The sequence below is a fragment of the Carlito syrichta genome, unplaced genomic scaffold, assembly GCF_000164805.1.
Source record: "Carlito syrichta isolate Samal-C Ts95f unplaced genomic scaffold, Tarsius_syrichta-2.0.1 Scaffold306895, whole genome shotgun sequence".
Taxonomy (NCBI): Eukaryota; Metazoa; Chordata; class Mammalia; order Primates; family Tarsiidae; genus Carlito; species Carlito syrichta.
Window position 1 is genome coordinate 80,989 of NW_007250991.1, and position 15,199 is coordinate 96,187.

Sequence of the window (15,199 nt, forward strand, 5' to 3'; positions counted from 1 at the left end):
TCCACCTCAGCCCTCCAAGTAGCTGGAACTACAGGCGCATGCTACCATGCCCGGCTAATTTTTGGTTTATTGATGAGGTTTCACCAAGTTGCCCAGGCGGGTCTCGAACCCGCGGGCTCAGGCAATCCACTCACCTCAGCCTCCCAAAGTGCTGGGATTACAGGCTGAGCCACCAAGCCCGGCTGGGAACTTCTGATGGTACTGCAGATAGTAGCTTTGAATGAAAGGTACCATCAACTGAAGCATACAAACTGCTTTATCCCTTACATATAAATAAAAGAGAGAATTGATTTTCATTCTGAGTTTATTTAACATTTCATCCAGTTCAACTGAAGAAACACATGGACTCTGACACGGGCAAGACACTCTGCTAACACTGAAACAACAACTGCCAATCAGTAAATGCAAGCATATTTCTTTATATCATGTCAATAGGAATATTAACAACTATTTACCTTTATAAGCTTATTGCACTTTATGTGGATTTTTTTTTCCTCCAGAAAAGGTATTTCTAAAAGATCAGCAAGAATTACCAATCCGATTCATTTGTTCTTTTTTATAAACCATGATTAAACTATAGTTAATATGTCGATATAAAAGTATTAGGTGCCTGAAGCACCAGGCACAGTGGCTTACACCTGTAATCCCAGCACTTTGGGAGGCAGAGGTGAGGATTGCCGGAGCCCAGGGGTTCAAGACCAGCCTGGGCAACTTGGCAAGATTTCGTTTCTACAATAAATTTTAAAAAATTAGCCGGGCATGGTGGCACATGCCTGTAGGTACAGCTATTTGGAAGTTTGAGGTGAAAGGATTGCCCGAGCCCAGCAGGTCAAGGCTGCAGTGGCTGTGACCATTTCACTGCACTCCAGCCTAGGAAACAGATGGAGACTCTGCCTCAATTAAAAAAAAAAAAAATGCCGGGCATGGTGGCTCAAGCCTGTAATCCCAGCCAAGGCAAGAGAATTGCTTTAGTCCGGGGGTTTGAGACTAGCCTGGGCAACTTGGTTGAGACCTCACCTCTACAATAAATCAAGAAAAATAAGCCGGGTGCAATGGCGCACGCCTATAGTTACAGCTATTTGGAAGGCTGAGATGGAAGGAACACTTGAGCCCAGCAGGTCGAGGCTGTGGTGGCTGTGAGCATGCCACTGCACTCCAGCCTGGGCAACAGAGACTACAACTCAAAGAAAAAAAAAAAAAAGCCTGAAGCATCGAAAGACAATGTTTAAAAAGACACATCTCCAAGTTCATGACCCCTTCGACCACTATGCTTTGGCTATATCTTCCTGGTGTGTGTCAAGTTTTGGTTAGTTCGTCAGTCTTCTAACCAGTCATTAACTTTCCACTGGAGGTGAATGTTTTGAAATGGGACCACAAGTCAGCTGGGGGGAGGACTCTGAGATGGGGGGGGGTGCACAGGGGAGACATCGAGTTCTGTAACCTCTTCGGAAAAGTGGCCTTGAAGCACCTGGTGGAGATCTGGCCCGAATTCCAGGCTGTGACCACTCTTAAAAAGAGAAATTGAGGGCAACAGGATCTGCCCAAGGCCCGAATGTCACAAGGAAGCCATTTGGCTTCCAACGGCTTAAGACAGAAAATCTAAATGAGAAGATTCTAGTGTCATGGAGGAGGGTTCTGAGCAGCCCAAAGCTCCAGATCCACCAATCCCTCCTTCCAGAGAAAAGAGAAACACAGACACAAGGCACACCATTTTTTCTTTATGAGGAAATTCAGTCTGGTCACATTGTCAGAAAACACACACACAAATCTGTCAAAACTAAATTGTTTCTATATTTTTTCACTTACAAATCTCTGAGTTACAATGATCTCTACTCCGTGAAATCATCGCCTCCCAGTCGTCCCTCTGTATCCAAGGGGAATTGGTTCCAGGACTCCCTCTGATACTAATAGCCACAGATGCCCAAGTCCCTTATATAAGACAGTGCAGGATTTGCATATAACACACACACACACACACTATATACCTTCAATCATATAATATCTAATGCAATCTTAAGTGCTGTGTCAATAGTTGTTAGGCTGTATCAATTTTTAAATTTGTATTATTTTTCACTGTTGCATTATCATTAAAAAAAATATTCTCGGTCTGCAGTTGGTTGAATTCACAGACGTGGAACCCATGGATAAGGAGGGCCGATTGTGTGACGTTAAAACATCTACAGACTTAAGTACAATCTTTGTTATAGTAAATATATTACCTGTGAAATTACTACAAGTGATGTAAACAGTGGTACATAGTTTCATTATTTTCAAACAGGGTGGAATGCACTATACAATATTCAAGTAAAATTCACTGTGACCGATTCATACATATATTATCTGTATCTTTCTGAAAGCCAAAGACATCTATAAGGGTGATGAGGAAAGACACATAAGCAGCTGGAACTGTAGTCTCACTTCTTAAAAAAATAATCTGACAAGCCAGATTCAGCCCAGTCATACGGCATTGGTATTGAATGTACTTCCAGAATCTGACATTTGTACATTTCAGCTACCTGATATTTGATGTAAATAATGGAATATAAAGTTAATAACTGCAAGGTAAGATTAACATCTTTATAAGAATGTAAACCTTCTCCCAAGGAAACCCACCCCTAACACGAATGTATATATTTCTGGCAGCAGAGAAGGCGTGTATGGTGGTGCCCTCTGGAAGGTATACGAAGGGGCTTTTATCCTCAGATTTAAAAACTCCATCACACACCGTGGGTCTGTCCACTGTCCAGACTGGAAGCAAACCACCCTTAACATTTAAGGGTAAGTTCTTACAGGTTAGCCTCAGAGCTTCTGTATTTTCCCAATTCGCTGCTGAGATCTTCTTGATTTGCGACAGGAGTGAGATGAAAATTCAATATTTTAAGTGGATTCTCTTTTCACTGATTGATAACATAGAAATATTTACTGACCATATACTGAGCACCTATTCTATTTCCAGCAGGGTCTTTTTAAAACCTCGAGGGAGGGCTGGTATATTGTCTTTGAAACCCAATGACTATAAAAGCCACTGGAAGGGTATTTCTGCAAATCCTAACTTGATTCTAATGTAGGTGGGGGCATCAGCAGGTGTCGGGCACCTGGCCCACACCGGGTGTTGGGGTGTAAGTAGCAGCTTTATTCTAAAAGGCTAATGTGGGTCTTTAAAAGGGTTTTGTGAGCGGGAGAACTCGGGTCGGACAGGCTCTTTCTCCCCAGCGCGGCCACCTGGTCTCCTGCCCTGCTTTACAATCCCTTGTTAAAGTACACACGACGCAATTCAGGATGGGCCTCTCGGATCTGAGCTTGCAACTCGGCCTCCAGGCTGGTCACAGACATGGAACTGGATAAGGGGAGAAACAACAGGGTCATTACACGGGCAGAGGTGGGAACCAGAAGCTACAAGGAGTAGGCAGAGGGCACAGATGCAGAGAGCCCAGGCCTGGTGCAGTGACACATGGTCCTGCTCGAGAAAGGCTTCGTGCCCAGCTGGAAAACACGTATCCTATTCCTTTCAGAAAATCACCACTAGTGATTTAAAAAAGGTACCTTCAGAGCCTAACACCCAACCCTTTTGACTTCTTCTTCTTTTTTTTGTTTGAGGCAGGATCTCACTCTGTCACCCAGGCTGGAGTGTAGTGGCACAATCACAGCCCGCCACAGTCTCAGCCTCCTGGGCTCAGGTGATACTTCTGATCCATCCTCCCTAGTAGCTGGGGCAGGCATGTGCCACCACACCTGGCTAATTTTTTTTTTTTTGGTAGAGATGAAGTCTCACTATGTTGCCCAGACTGGCCTCAAACTCCTGGGTGCAAGCAATTCTCCTGCCTCAGCCTTCCAGCGTGCTGGGGTTACAGGTGTGAGTCACTGCACCAGGCCCCCTTTTTACTTCTCGTATTGTTAAAAGCTGAAAAATCTCTTATTGCTGGCAAGAGAGTACAACAACGACACTCTCAGACCCTGCTGGTGTTAGAAAACCAGTCTGTGGTAATGCCACTTCCCAAGGAAAACAATATAAACGTTCGCCATTGATGAAAAAAGATACATACACTCAGTGGAATTTATTAACACTAACCATTTGCTTATGTGAATGGTGCTTTTGTTCACTGTATCATAACCCATGATTATATAACTTTTAGAAAATTCTAAAATTTTAGCACAAAGAAACCCAAACTCGTAGTCCCACCACTGAGAAAAAAACTACTGTTAAGTTTTTGCTTTATGCACTTAAAATATGTATTTGAAGGTATTACAGGGGTATATGGAAGTCTAAGTATAAAGTGACTCTGTGGGTTTTCAAATTTAAAATACTTTAAATCTCAAAATAATGACAGCTACCTTTCAATTTTTTTGTTTTTATTTTTTGAGTCGGAGTCTCACTGTCACCCAGGCTAGAGTGCAGTGGCACACGCATGGCCACTGCGTCCTCAACCTGCTGGGCTCAGGTGATCCTTCTACCTCAGCTTTCCACGTAGCTGGAACCACAGGCATACGCCACCATGCCGGGCTGATTTTTTTTTTTTGGGTCATCTATACTGGATTTGCAGAACAGATTCTGAAGGTTCTGCCCTCGTTAAGGGCGGGTGTGTGTGTGTGTGTGTGTGTGTGTGTGTGTCACCTCTGGAGGCCTTCGGGTGAGGAAGGTCTCCCTGTCCGTGAGATTTATATCTCTATTCAAGAAGAGCAGGGTCAAAGACAGAGTGGGGCACAGACAAGAGGTGGGATTCTCTGTCAGGTAAAGGGACCAGAGCATACCATCCAAAACCAGTTTTGCAAAGCCAGAGGATTGAAGACCATATGTTTGGGAACTGCTGGCCCATGGATGGAAAGGGTGTCATAGAGGCAAGGGGCCTGGCCACGTTAACACAAAACCACAGACGACAAAAATGCGGCTTCTTTGTATCTTGGCGTGAGGTCAGGAGGAGACTGAGACCTGAATGTAGACAACACTGACTTCGTGCCGGTCAATCCAGCCCTTAGATCAAAGGCAGGATTCGAAGGCAGCTCGTGATGAAAGACACGTCTGAGAAAGCTTTTAAGGCAAAAGACCAAGTAGGAAGAAGGGAAGCAAATACACCGACTGCCTAAGCTAAGTGCATGCAATCCTTGTCTCTGGGGGTGGAACTTAAATTCTAACATACCTGTATTATAGATGCCTTTGCTGATGGATGGGATGACAATGAGCCTTATTTCAATTTCTATAAAAGTGAGTTTTACGCTAAAGTTCACTTGGCTCTTACAAAAGAATAAAGTGTTTTCGGGCTTAATGAAACAGGGTAGAAAAGAGCTGGGTGCAGAGAGTTTTGAAGTTCGACAGATGTGGGCTGTTTCTGCCTCTGCCAACTTCTGAAGACCTTGGCTGCATTATCTTCATGTCCCTCCCAGTGAAATGGAATAAAGCCCCTGCGTCTTCAACTGACTTTTAGAGTTAAAACTCATGATCATTCTGAAGAATAACAAATACATACCTTTTCTGAGGAAACAGAGCACAACATAGGGGGGTGGCAAATACCAAACTTAAGAGAAAGAAAGAAAAAAACAAAAGACAAGTCAGAGCATTTCAAAATGGTCCACTTTCAGATTCTTTTTTTCTATTTCACATTCCTAACAAACCCTTTTTTTTCTTGAGAGCATTATATTGCCTGACACAAACGTGTCCTTTGTGTGCAAGGATTGGCAAATAATGAAAAAGCAATAATCAAAGTGAAAACAGGAGTTTTAAAAAAGAATCACCCAAATAGCTCCACACATTGTAAGTTTCTCCAGGGACAGTTTACTCCTACCTAACGAACAGGATTGCAAGTTTCAGACATTTGGGGATAGTCTCACTCCCAAAACATGTGTCCCGTATCATCCAACCTTTTCCTCACCCTTCATATGCAGTGTATTTATATTTTTAAAAGAAATTAATTATGTAAAAGTAGCATCTACTCACCAGAAGCCAACCAATCCAACTTGAATAGGTGCACTCATCCACGGGAACCTCTGTGGCGAGAAAGAAATGATTTTGAATATTTTCTATAAAAGCTCTTGGAGACAAGCTTTTCTGTGGATTAACCGGGAAGAATCTCACCCCGTTACGAAATGCAAATGGCACGTGGTTAGTGGATATGTGGGGGAGCACTACACAAGGGTGTTAGTCCTGACTTCCTACACCCTCTTTGATCTGTAAACGAACACACGTGCAAAGATCAAGTGGCTTCTATTTTATTTTATTTTTCTCCTTGCGCGTATAATCTGAGTGCTGAGTAGAAGCTGGAGAAATAGCTACATTTAATTATAATTTATCTCCTGGATGGGGGCAGGTTTGAAGGCAAATAGCCCTGCACTCAAATTTACTTTTCTTTTTCTTTCTTTCTTTTTTTTTCTTTTTGAGTCAGTCTCACTCTGTCAGCCAGGCTGGAGTGCAGTGGCATGCTCACAGCTACCGCAGCCTCGACCTGCTGGGCTCAGAAGATCCTTCTGCCTCAGCATTCCAAGTAGCTGAAACTTTAGGTGCACGCCACCATGCCTGGCTAATTTTTTTTTTTAATTGTAGAGACGAGGTCTTGCTGAGTTTCCCAGGCTGGTCTCGAACACCTGGGCTCAGGCAATCCTCTTGCCTCTGACTCTCGAAGTGCTGGGATTGCAGGTGTGAACCACCACGCCCGGCTCTGCACCCCACTTTACTCTGCTCTACAAGTTAGCTCCCTATGGCAGTGAAAGGGCCGGCAGAGTCTAACCTCTCCAAGCTTGGGTTTCCTTGTTAGGGTGCAAAACGAACAGCATAGCTGCTTCCTAAGAGTGTGTGGATGCAGACATGCCAGGTAACGTTCATAAGGCACCTAGTACAATACCTGGGATGCAGCAGACACCCCACAAATGCTTACCCCCATGTCCCCGCACCCTTTCTTGGTTTTCGTCACTGTCAGTATGGTTACAACTATTCTGGGCATAAAACATTTTGCTAGTCACGCCTTCTTTGAACGAGTTGGTTGGTCTTTTGGAGAATAAATGCTGTTAGATTTTTAGTTAGAAAAAAGTGGTACCAAAATACACACTATAAAGAGCAATGAGATATATGGTTATATAAATAAGGCCATAGAAATAGCTGCCTCCAAGTTGTGATCTGGTTGTAACGAAACCAGCCAACTTAGTTAAGAGTCAACACAAGCTGTTACAAGACATCGTGCACGAGAAGCATACCCAAGTCCCTGGGTGGACTCCTCTGGTGAAAGGGGACATCGGGAGGGTCAACATTAAGGGGAGGAAGAGACGGACTAGAGAGGAAAGGAAAGATGTCATCAAGGGAGCCCGAACCACACAGGCTATGCAGACAGAAAGAAAAGAAGGCTGTCAGTTAAGACATGTCCCTGTAGTGAGGAATTTTGTGAGTATCTAGTTGCATCTTGGGGCAATTGTCTCTCATGATGAAGGGTTTTTTAAAAGTTTAATTTAAATTTTTTTTTTTTTTGAGTTGGAGTCTCACTCTGTTGCCCAGATTGGAGTGCAGTGGCCGCTCCCGGCCACTGCAGCCTCCACCTGCTGGGCTCCAGAGGTGGAGCCTTCAGAGTAGCTGGAATTACAGGTATGCGCTACCACGCCCGGCTGATTTTTTGATTTATTGTAGGTCTTGCCAAGTTGCCCAGGCGGGTCTCGAACCCATGGCCTCAGGCAATCCACTCACCTCAGCCTCCCAAAACGCGGGATTACAGGCTGAGCCACCGAGTCCAGCTAATTTTAATTTTTTTTAAAAACCCTTTTAATTTATATTTAAAAACAATTTTTTAAAATAGGGAGACAAGGTCTTGCTATGTCGCTCAGGCTGGTCTCAAATTCCTGGGCTCAAACAATCCTCCCGCCTCAGCCTCCCCAAGTGCTGGGATTACAGGCATGAGCCACTGTGCCTGGCCAGATGAAAGATTTTCATAAGAAGGTGGTGAATAGGCCGGGCGTGGTGGCTCAAGCCTGTAATCCCAGCACTTCGGGAGGCAAAGCCAAGAGGATTGTTTGAGATCAGCCTGAGAAACTTGGCAAGACCTCGTCTCTACAATAAATTAAAAAAAAAAATTAGACGGGCATGGTGGCACACACCTGTAGTTCCAACTGCTTGCAAGGCTGAAGCAGCCTTGACCTGAGCCCAGCAGGTCGAGGCTGCGGTGGCCATGAGTGTGCCACTGCCCTCCAGCCTGGGCGACGGAGTGAGACTCCAGCTCAGAAGAAACAAAAGGAAGGTGGTAAACACTCGCCCTAGTGCTTCCTAGGCATGTGACCTCTGGGTTGGTGCACAGGCTCGGTGCAAGCTCAGCACTGAGCGAGCCTGTGGATGGATAACCTGGCTGTAGGAATGCTTCCTCCTTCTGTGTGGGCTCTTGCCTGCCACTAACCTGTTAAGTTGGGCTGACCTGTTACCCCAAAGGGAAGGCTGGGTGTCCCCTCAGAGGCAGGTGAGTGTAACTGCAGGCTGACTGCAGCTCCCGTGGAGGCTTTGATGGAAAGGCTTGTAGAGATGCCCAGCATCCTTACAAACCCTGCCTGCTGGGGTCCCTTCTCCCAACTCCACCTCCAGAATTCCATCCAACCTCACTCAACCCTTCTTGTCAAATAGAGCTTAGTCTGACATGAAATCAGGGAGCCGAGGATGTCTGCTCTTTCACTAGTTTCTCACAAAATTCCTCAAGTATGGACGGACACGTCTTAACTAACAGAACAGAGGTTATTTTATCTTATTTTTTTGAGTTGGAGTCAAGCTCCGTCATCCAGGCTGGAGGGCAGCGGCACGATCCCAGCTCACCTGAACCTCAACCTTCTGGGCTCAGGTGATCCTTCTGTCTCAGTCTCCTTAGTGCCAACAAAAAGTATACACATTTTAAGCGATGTTATCTATGCATTCCTTTTCGAAGTTGAAATAAATTATGGTAGCAATGTGTAAGATGACGTTTGCTCAACCGTGCTTCTGCCATTTTCTTTGGCCGTCCTGCCTGTCGCATGGTGATGCTAGTATGCATTTGATGAATGCCATCTTTGAAGGGAATGTCATACTTAAAATGTGTATGCCTTTTTTGGGCAACCCCTGTAAATTCATTCAGTGAGGTAAAAAACTCAAAAAGTTAATATGACTGTAAATTTTTTCTCCCCAATTGATCTTTTTTCCTAGAAGCTTCACTGGCATACAGCCAATTGTAAATATTTAATGTAGACAATGTAAGTTCTGACACATGTATATGGCTGTGAAGTCATCCTCACTATTAAGATAATAAACGCAAGCCTGGAGCGGTGGCTCACGCCTGTAATCCCAGCACTTTGGGAGGCAGAGGCAAGAGGATTACCTGAGCTCAGGGGTTCGAGACCAGCCTGAGCAATATGGAGAGACCTCCTCTCTACAATAAATTAAAACATTAGCCAGGCATGGTGGCATATGCCTGTGGTTCCAGCTACTTGGAAGGCTGAGGCGGAAGGATCACTTGAGCCCAGTAGGTCAAGGCGGCACCCTTGTTCGCCTCTGCAATTTTTCCCTCTTCCCAAAACCCTGTAACTCTTTCCCTGGAAACCTCTCACCTACTTTCTGGTCACTATATATTAGTTTGCATTTTCTAGGACTTGATAAATAGTATCTTTTGTGTAATGACTTTGAGATTCGCTCATGTTGCTGTGTGTATCCACAGTCTGTTACTTCTCATTGCCAAGTTAAGTATTCCATGGTGTGGCTGTACCACCATGTGTTATCCATCCTGCTGTCGTGGGCATTTGAGTTGTTTCTAGTTTGGGGTTATGACCAACAGAGCTGCCAAGAGCATTCGTTTATAGACATGTGTTTTCTCTTCTTTTTGGTAAATACCTCGGAGTGAAATGGCCAGATCAGACGGTAGCACATGCTTAACTTCGTAAGAAATCGCCAAACTGTTTTCCAAAGTGACTGCCTCACATCTTGTTTCTACTGGCAGTGGTGGAAGTTCAGCTCCCCCCGAATCCTCACCAATACTCGGTATGGTAGGTCTTTTTTAATTTTAGACATCCCAGTCAGTGTTTAGTGGTAGCTCATGGGGTTTTAATTTGAATTTCCCAACGACTAAAGATACTGAGCATCTATTTCAGATGCTCATTTGATATCTGTACACATTTGATAGAGAGCCTGTGAGAACACTTTGCCTTGCCAAAATTTTTTACTGGGTTGTTTTCTTCAATGAGTGTTGAGGGTTCTTTATGTATTCTGGACACAAGCTCTTTCTTCAGATCCATACCTTGCAAAATTTTTCTTCCAACATGTTTCTTCTCTTTTCATTCTCCTGAGAGTTTTTGAAGAACAGAATTTGAAAATTTTGATGCTGACGATTTGTCAGCTTTTTACATGAATTCTGCTTTTGGGATTGTGTCCAAGAACTCTTTCCCTATTCCCTGTTCAATTACAGTTTCTTTTTTTCTTTTCCTTTTTCTTTCTCTTTTTTTGAGTCGGAGTCTCACTCTGTCACCCAGGCTGGAGTACAGTGGCACCATTGCGGCTCACTGAAGCCTTGACCTTCCGGGCTCAGGCGAGCCTTCTGCCTCAGCCTCCAGAGTAGCTGGAATTACAGGTGCATGCCACCACGCCTGGCTAATTTTTTTATTTTTTTCTCTGTAGAGATGGGATCTTGCTATGTTGTCTAGGCCGGTCTTGAACTGTTGGGGCTCAAGTGATCCTCCTGCCTCAGCCTCCCAAAGTGCTGGGATTACAGGCGTGCACCATCGCTCCCGGCCCTATATATTTTCTTCTAGAAGTTATATAGTTGCCGACTTTTACGTTTAGATTCTTGAACCACTGAAAGCTCACTTTCGTAAGTGGCACAGTCAATTCCCTACACGCTGCCTATATCCCAGCCCACCCAACCACCCACAAATCTCCAAGAAGCCATGCTAAGTGTCCTCACGGAGCCTTTGTGGAACACGTGCCCTTGGCTAGTTTTCCTCACATCTCTGCCCACCTACCTGGTTGGGTAAGATGCCTCCTTGTGTTGCCTGAGCCCCCTGCTGCAGTCACCAAGTATGGTGACCCTCTGTCCTGTGCCTGGGTCCCCCACTGGGATCATGTCCTCTTGCTGGGATGCTAGTGCCCACGGTACCGCTTGGCCTAACACGGCATTCAGCAGAAAGCCGCTGAATACACAGACGGACGGACAAATGAATGCTCCACTCACATTCAATTTGCAGACAGTCCTGAACGTCTGTGTAGACTCAGCAGTCCACTTTTCCCAAAGAGAACATAGAGGAATTCAAATTTTTGGAACGTGCCCTCGTGTAAGACCCAGACGGCATCTATTTTATTCCCAATGAAAGTGCCAGCAGGAATGACCCCAGTTTAAAAAGGCAACATGGCTGGGCTTGGTGGCTCAGCCTGGCATCCCAGCACTTTGGGAGGCTGAGGCGAGTGGATTGCCTGAGCTCGTGGGTTCGAGACCCGCCCGGGCAACTTGGCGAGACCTCGTCTCTACAATAAATCAAAAATTAACCGGGCATGGTAGCACGCACCTATAGTTCTGGCTACTTGGAAGGCTGAGGCGGAAGGATTGCCGGAGCCCAGCAGGTTGAGGCTGCGGTGGCCATGAGCACGCCACTACACTCCAGTCTGGGTCACAAAGTGAGACTCCAACTCAAAAATAAAATAAAATAAAGAGGCAACAGGAGCTATTCTTCAGGGAAGCTGCTCCCGATCTGAGGCAGTCAACTTTTCTGTTTACTGGAAAAGTTTCTGTGCGTCACCTGCCCACCGAGGACGCCTTTTCCAGCTCTATCCGCTTGGAAGAGGTAAGGCGTGGGGGAACCATGAGTCACGCCAAACGCCCCCCAAGCACCACCGATTTAAAAAGCCCGGAATGTTCAATCAGCTTCAAGTTTGTGGAGGAGTCTGGTCATTTCCAAGGTAAAAGCCCGGATAACTGCACCCCAGCAAAGGAAGCACACCTGGCCCGGGAGCCGTGGGAAAAAGGGGCTCACTGAGGTAGACACCACTGTACAGGCAGTCACACTGGGGCCTGCTAAGGGAAGGACCTTGAGCCGCTGTAGGGGGGTCACAGTCAAGCCTGCCTTGACATCAGGATGTGAAAGTGCTTTGAACACGAAAAAGTGGGGATACTGCTGGGCGAGGTGGCTCACACCTACAATCCCACCACTTTGGGAGGCGGAGGCACGAGGATTGCCTGAGCCCACAGGTTCCAGATAAGCCTGGGCAACAGGGTGAGACCTCGTCTCTACAATAAACCAAAAAATTAGGCCGGGCTCAGTGGCTCAGCCTGTCATCCCAGCACTTTGGGAGGTCGAGGAGAGTGGATTGCCTGAGGCCACGGGTTTGAGACCTACCCGGGCAACTTGGCGAGACCTCGTCTCTACAATAAGTCAAATATCAGCCAGGCGTGGTAGCGCGTGCCTGTAGTTCCGGCTACTTGGAAGGCTGAGGTAGAAGGATCGCCGGAGCCCAGCAGGTGGAGGCTGCGGTGGCCGTGAGCGTGCCACTGCACTCCAGTCTAGGTGACAGAGTGAGACTTCAACTCAAAAAAAGAAGAGAAAAGAAAAGAAAAATTAGCTGGGCGTGGTGGCACATGGCGTGTGCTTATAGTTCCAGCTACTTAGAAGGCTGAGGCGGAAGGATCACCTGAGCCCAGCAGGTCAAGGCTGCGGTGGCCGTAAGCATGCCACTGCACTCCAGCCTGGGCAGCAAAGTGAGACTCTGACAAAAAAAAGAAAGAAAAGAAAAAAGAAAAAGTGGGAATATTCACATAAACTGCCTGTGTGTGTTTGGGAGGCCGAGGCGAGTGGATTGCCTGAGGCCACAGGTTTGCGATCTCACTCTGTCGCGCAGGCTGGAATACAGTGGCATGATCACAACTCACCAAAGTCTTGACCTCCTAGGCTCTGGCAATCCTTCCACCTCAGTCTCCCAAGTAGCTGGGACTACAGGCGTGTACCACCACACCTGGCTAATGTTTAATTTTTTCTGTAGAGACGAGGTCCCACTAGGTGGCCCAGGCTGGTCTCGAATTCTTGGGCTCAAGCACTTCTCTCTCTCCTCAGCTTCCCCAAGTGCTGAGATCACAGGTGTGAGCCACCACACCCGGTCTGTGTGTGTTTTAGTAAAATCTACACCATCAAGCTCTACGGTCCTCTCCACAAGGGCGAAACGCAACACTGAAGTGTAGCAGCAACCCTGAACGTGGGAGTGATGGGGGTGCATGGGCACCCCGTCAGTACCTAGCCACGACACTTTCAAAGCCACATCTTCCAGAAGTCGGAAGGAACACAGCTACAGTCTGCCACCAGTGAGGCACTGAGAACGATCCGTGAGCTACTCGGATCATCTCTCTGAACCTTGACACGGGGGCGTCCCCAACCAGTGGCCCCTGCACTGTGGGAGGTGGGGCAAATTATGACGGACGGGAACGGTGTCAGGAATGGAAAGGAACGGTAGGAGGCCAAGTGCAAAGCACGGATTGAGACAAGCGTAGCGAGAACACGGCATGTACTCATGATCGTGCGGAGGCCTGGAGCAGTGTGGCGGGGTGGGCGGGGTGGGCGAACGGCTTGTAGCGCTTGCCAGCTCGTTCATGTGAGAAAACGCCAGGGTGTATCTCCAGCCATTTCCGTCTGTCCCAGCAAGAAAAGCGTGCCATATGCCCAACTACGTCTCTGTCCAGGGCTTGTCACCGAGAGACCAGAGGGGTGGCGGCCACCGCTCCAACCCCGAGACGCCAGGAAGCAGCCACTCCCCATCAGCTTCTCATTCCTGATAGCACAGACGGTGACTTAAACACAGATCATTCATTCCGAAGTCACATCATCTCTTCACTTTTACCCAGCCAGGTGTCCAGCGGACGACTCAGCGCGTCGCTGGGTTACAACCTCATTTACAGGAAGCTTTTTCGAATATCTGAGACTAGAAATAAAACGTTCCCGGAAGCATCTTTTTTACCTAGGGAAGTGCCCAAGAGAGATGGATCTTTAAATTCTTTCCTCACTATTTATGTAAGAAAAGTCCTGTATAGTCTGCGATCTGAAAAGGATTGAGAAAAATGACAAAGGAACCGAGCTTACCTTCAAAAAGGCTTTCTTTTCCAAAGTGTTCATGATAAACGGAGGGATGGCTGCAAGGAGAGAGAGATCCGCTTACATCTTTAGTTCATGTCTATTTTCAGCTCACATTATTTTCCCCCAACAACTTGTCAGAAGACTTATGCCACTTTTTTTTTGTTGTTTGTTTTTGAGTTGGAGTCTCACTCTGTCGCCCAGACTGTAGTGCAGTGGCCGCTCCCGGCCACCACAGCCTCGACCTGCTGGGCTCCGGCGATCCTTCCGCCTCAGCCTTCCGTGTAGCCGGAATTACAGGCATGCGCTACCACGCCCGGCTGATTTTTGATTTATTGTAGAGATGCCATTTCAGCTCATCACAGCCTTGACCTCCTGGGCTCAGGCGATCCTTCTGCCTCAGCCTCCCGAGTAACTGGGATAAAAGGTGTGTGCCACCACACTCGGCTAATTTTTGTATTTTTTATACAGTCGAGGTCTCACTATGCTGCCCAGGCTGGTGGTGAACTTTTGGGCTCAAGCAGTTCTCCTGCCTCAGCCTCCCAGAGTGCTGGGATTCAGGCGTGAACCACTGCACCTGCCTGGCCTTGTTAAACTTTAAACAGGTAATAGTACAAACATCAGGCACTTTCCCCTTTTGCTTTAATAATACAAATGCCCCCTTCCTGGGGTGTCCATCATGTGTGGAGGACAACGCAAGGGACCCTGGCCTGAGTCAGGCAGAAATTGCTTCCTTTATGCTGGACCATTTGTTAGCTGGGTGACCCCAGAAAAGCCACCTAACTTCTCGGAGCCTCGGTTTTCTGTTTTTCTTACCTATACGATGGAGAAAATTGTATCAAACTGACCATGATGATTAGACACCATCATGCCTATAAAACACTGGGTATGCTCGGTAGCTCAGCCTGTCATCCCGCGCCTTTGGGAGGCTGAGGTGAGTGGACTGCCTGAGCCCGCGGGTTCGAGACCCGCCTGGGCAGCGAGACCTCATCTCTACAATAAATCAAAAATCAGCCGGGCGTGGTAGCGCATGCCTGTAACTCCGGCTACTCGGAAGGCTGAGGCGGAAGGATTGCTGGAGCCCAGCAGGGCGAGGCTGCGGTGGCCGGGAGCGGCCATTGCACTCCAGTCTGGGCGACAGAGTGAGACTCCAACTCAAAAACAAACAAAAAAACAG

At 46.9% G+C, this 15,199-nt stretch overlaps 1 protein-coding gene across 1 annotated transcript; it reads right to left on the reverse strand.

The window, feature by feature from the left end:
- Positions 1–1,705: 1,705 nt before the first annotated feature.
- LOC103265873 (sideroflexin-1-like) lies at positions 1,706–14,085 on the reverse strand. The gene is made up of 4 exons (XM_008063523.2): positions 14,032–14,085; positions 5,930–5,979; positions 5,463–5,510; positions 1,706–3,337 (listed from the first exon to the last, which is right to left on the reverse strand). Exons 1-4 carry the CDS (start codon positions 14,062–14,064, stop codon positions 3,241–3,243), a joined length of 228 nt encoding a protein of 75 aa, XP_008061714.1. The 5' UTR covers positions 14,065–14,085; the 3' UTR covers positions 1,706–3,240.
- Between the last annotated feature and the right edge of the window lie 1,114 nt (positions 14,086–15,199).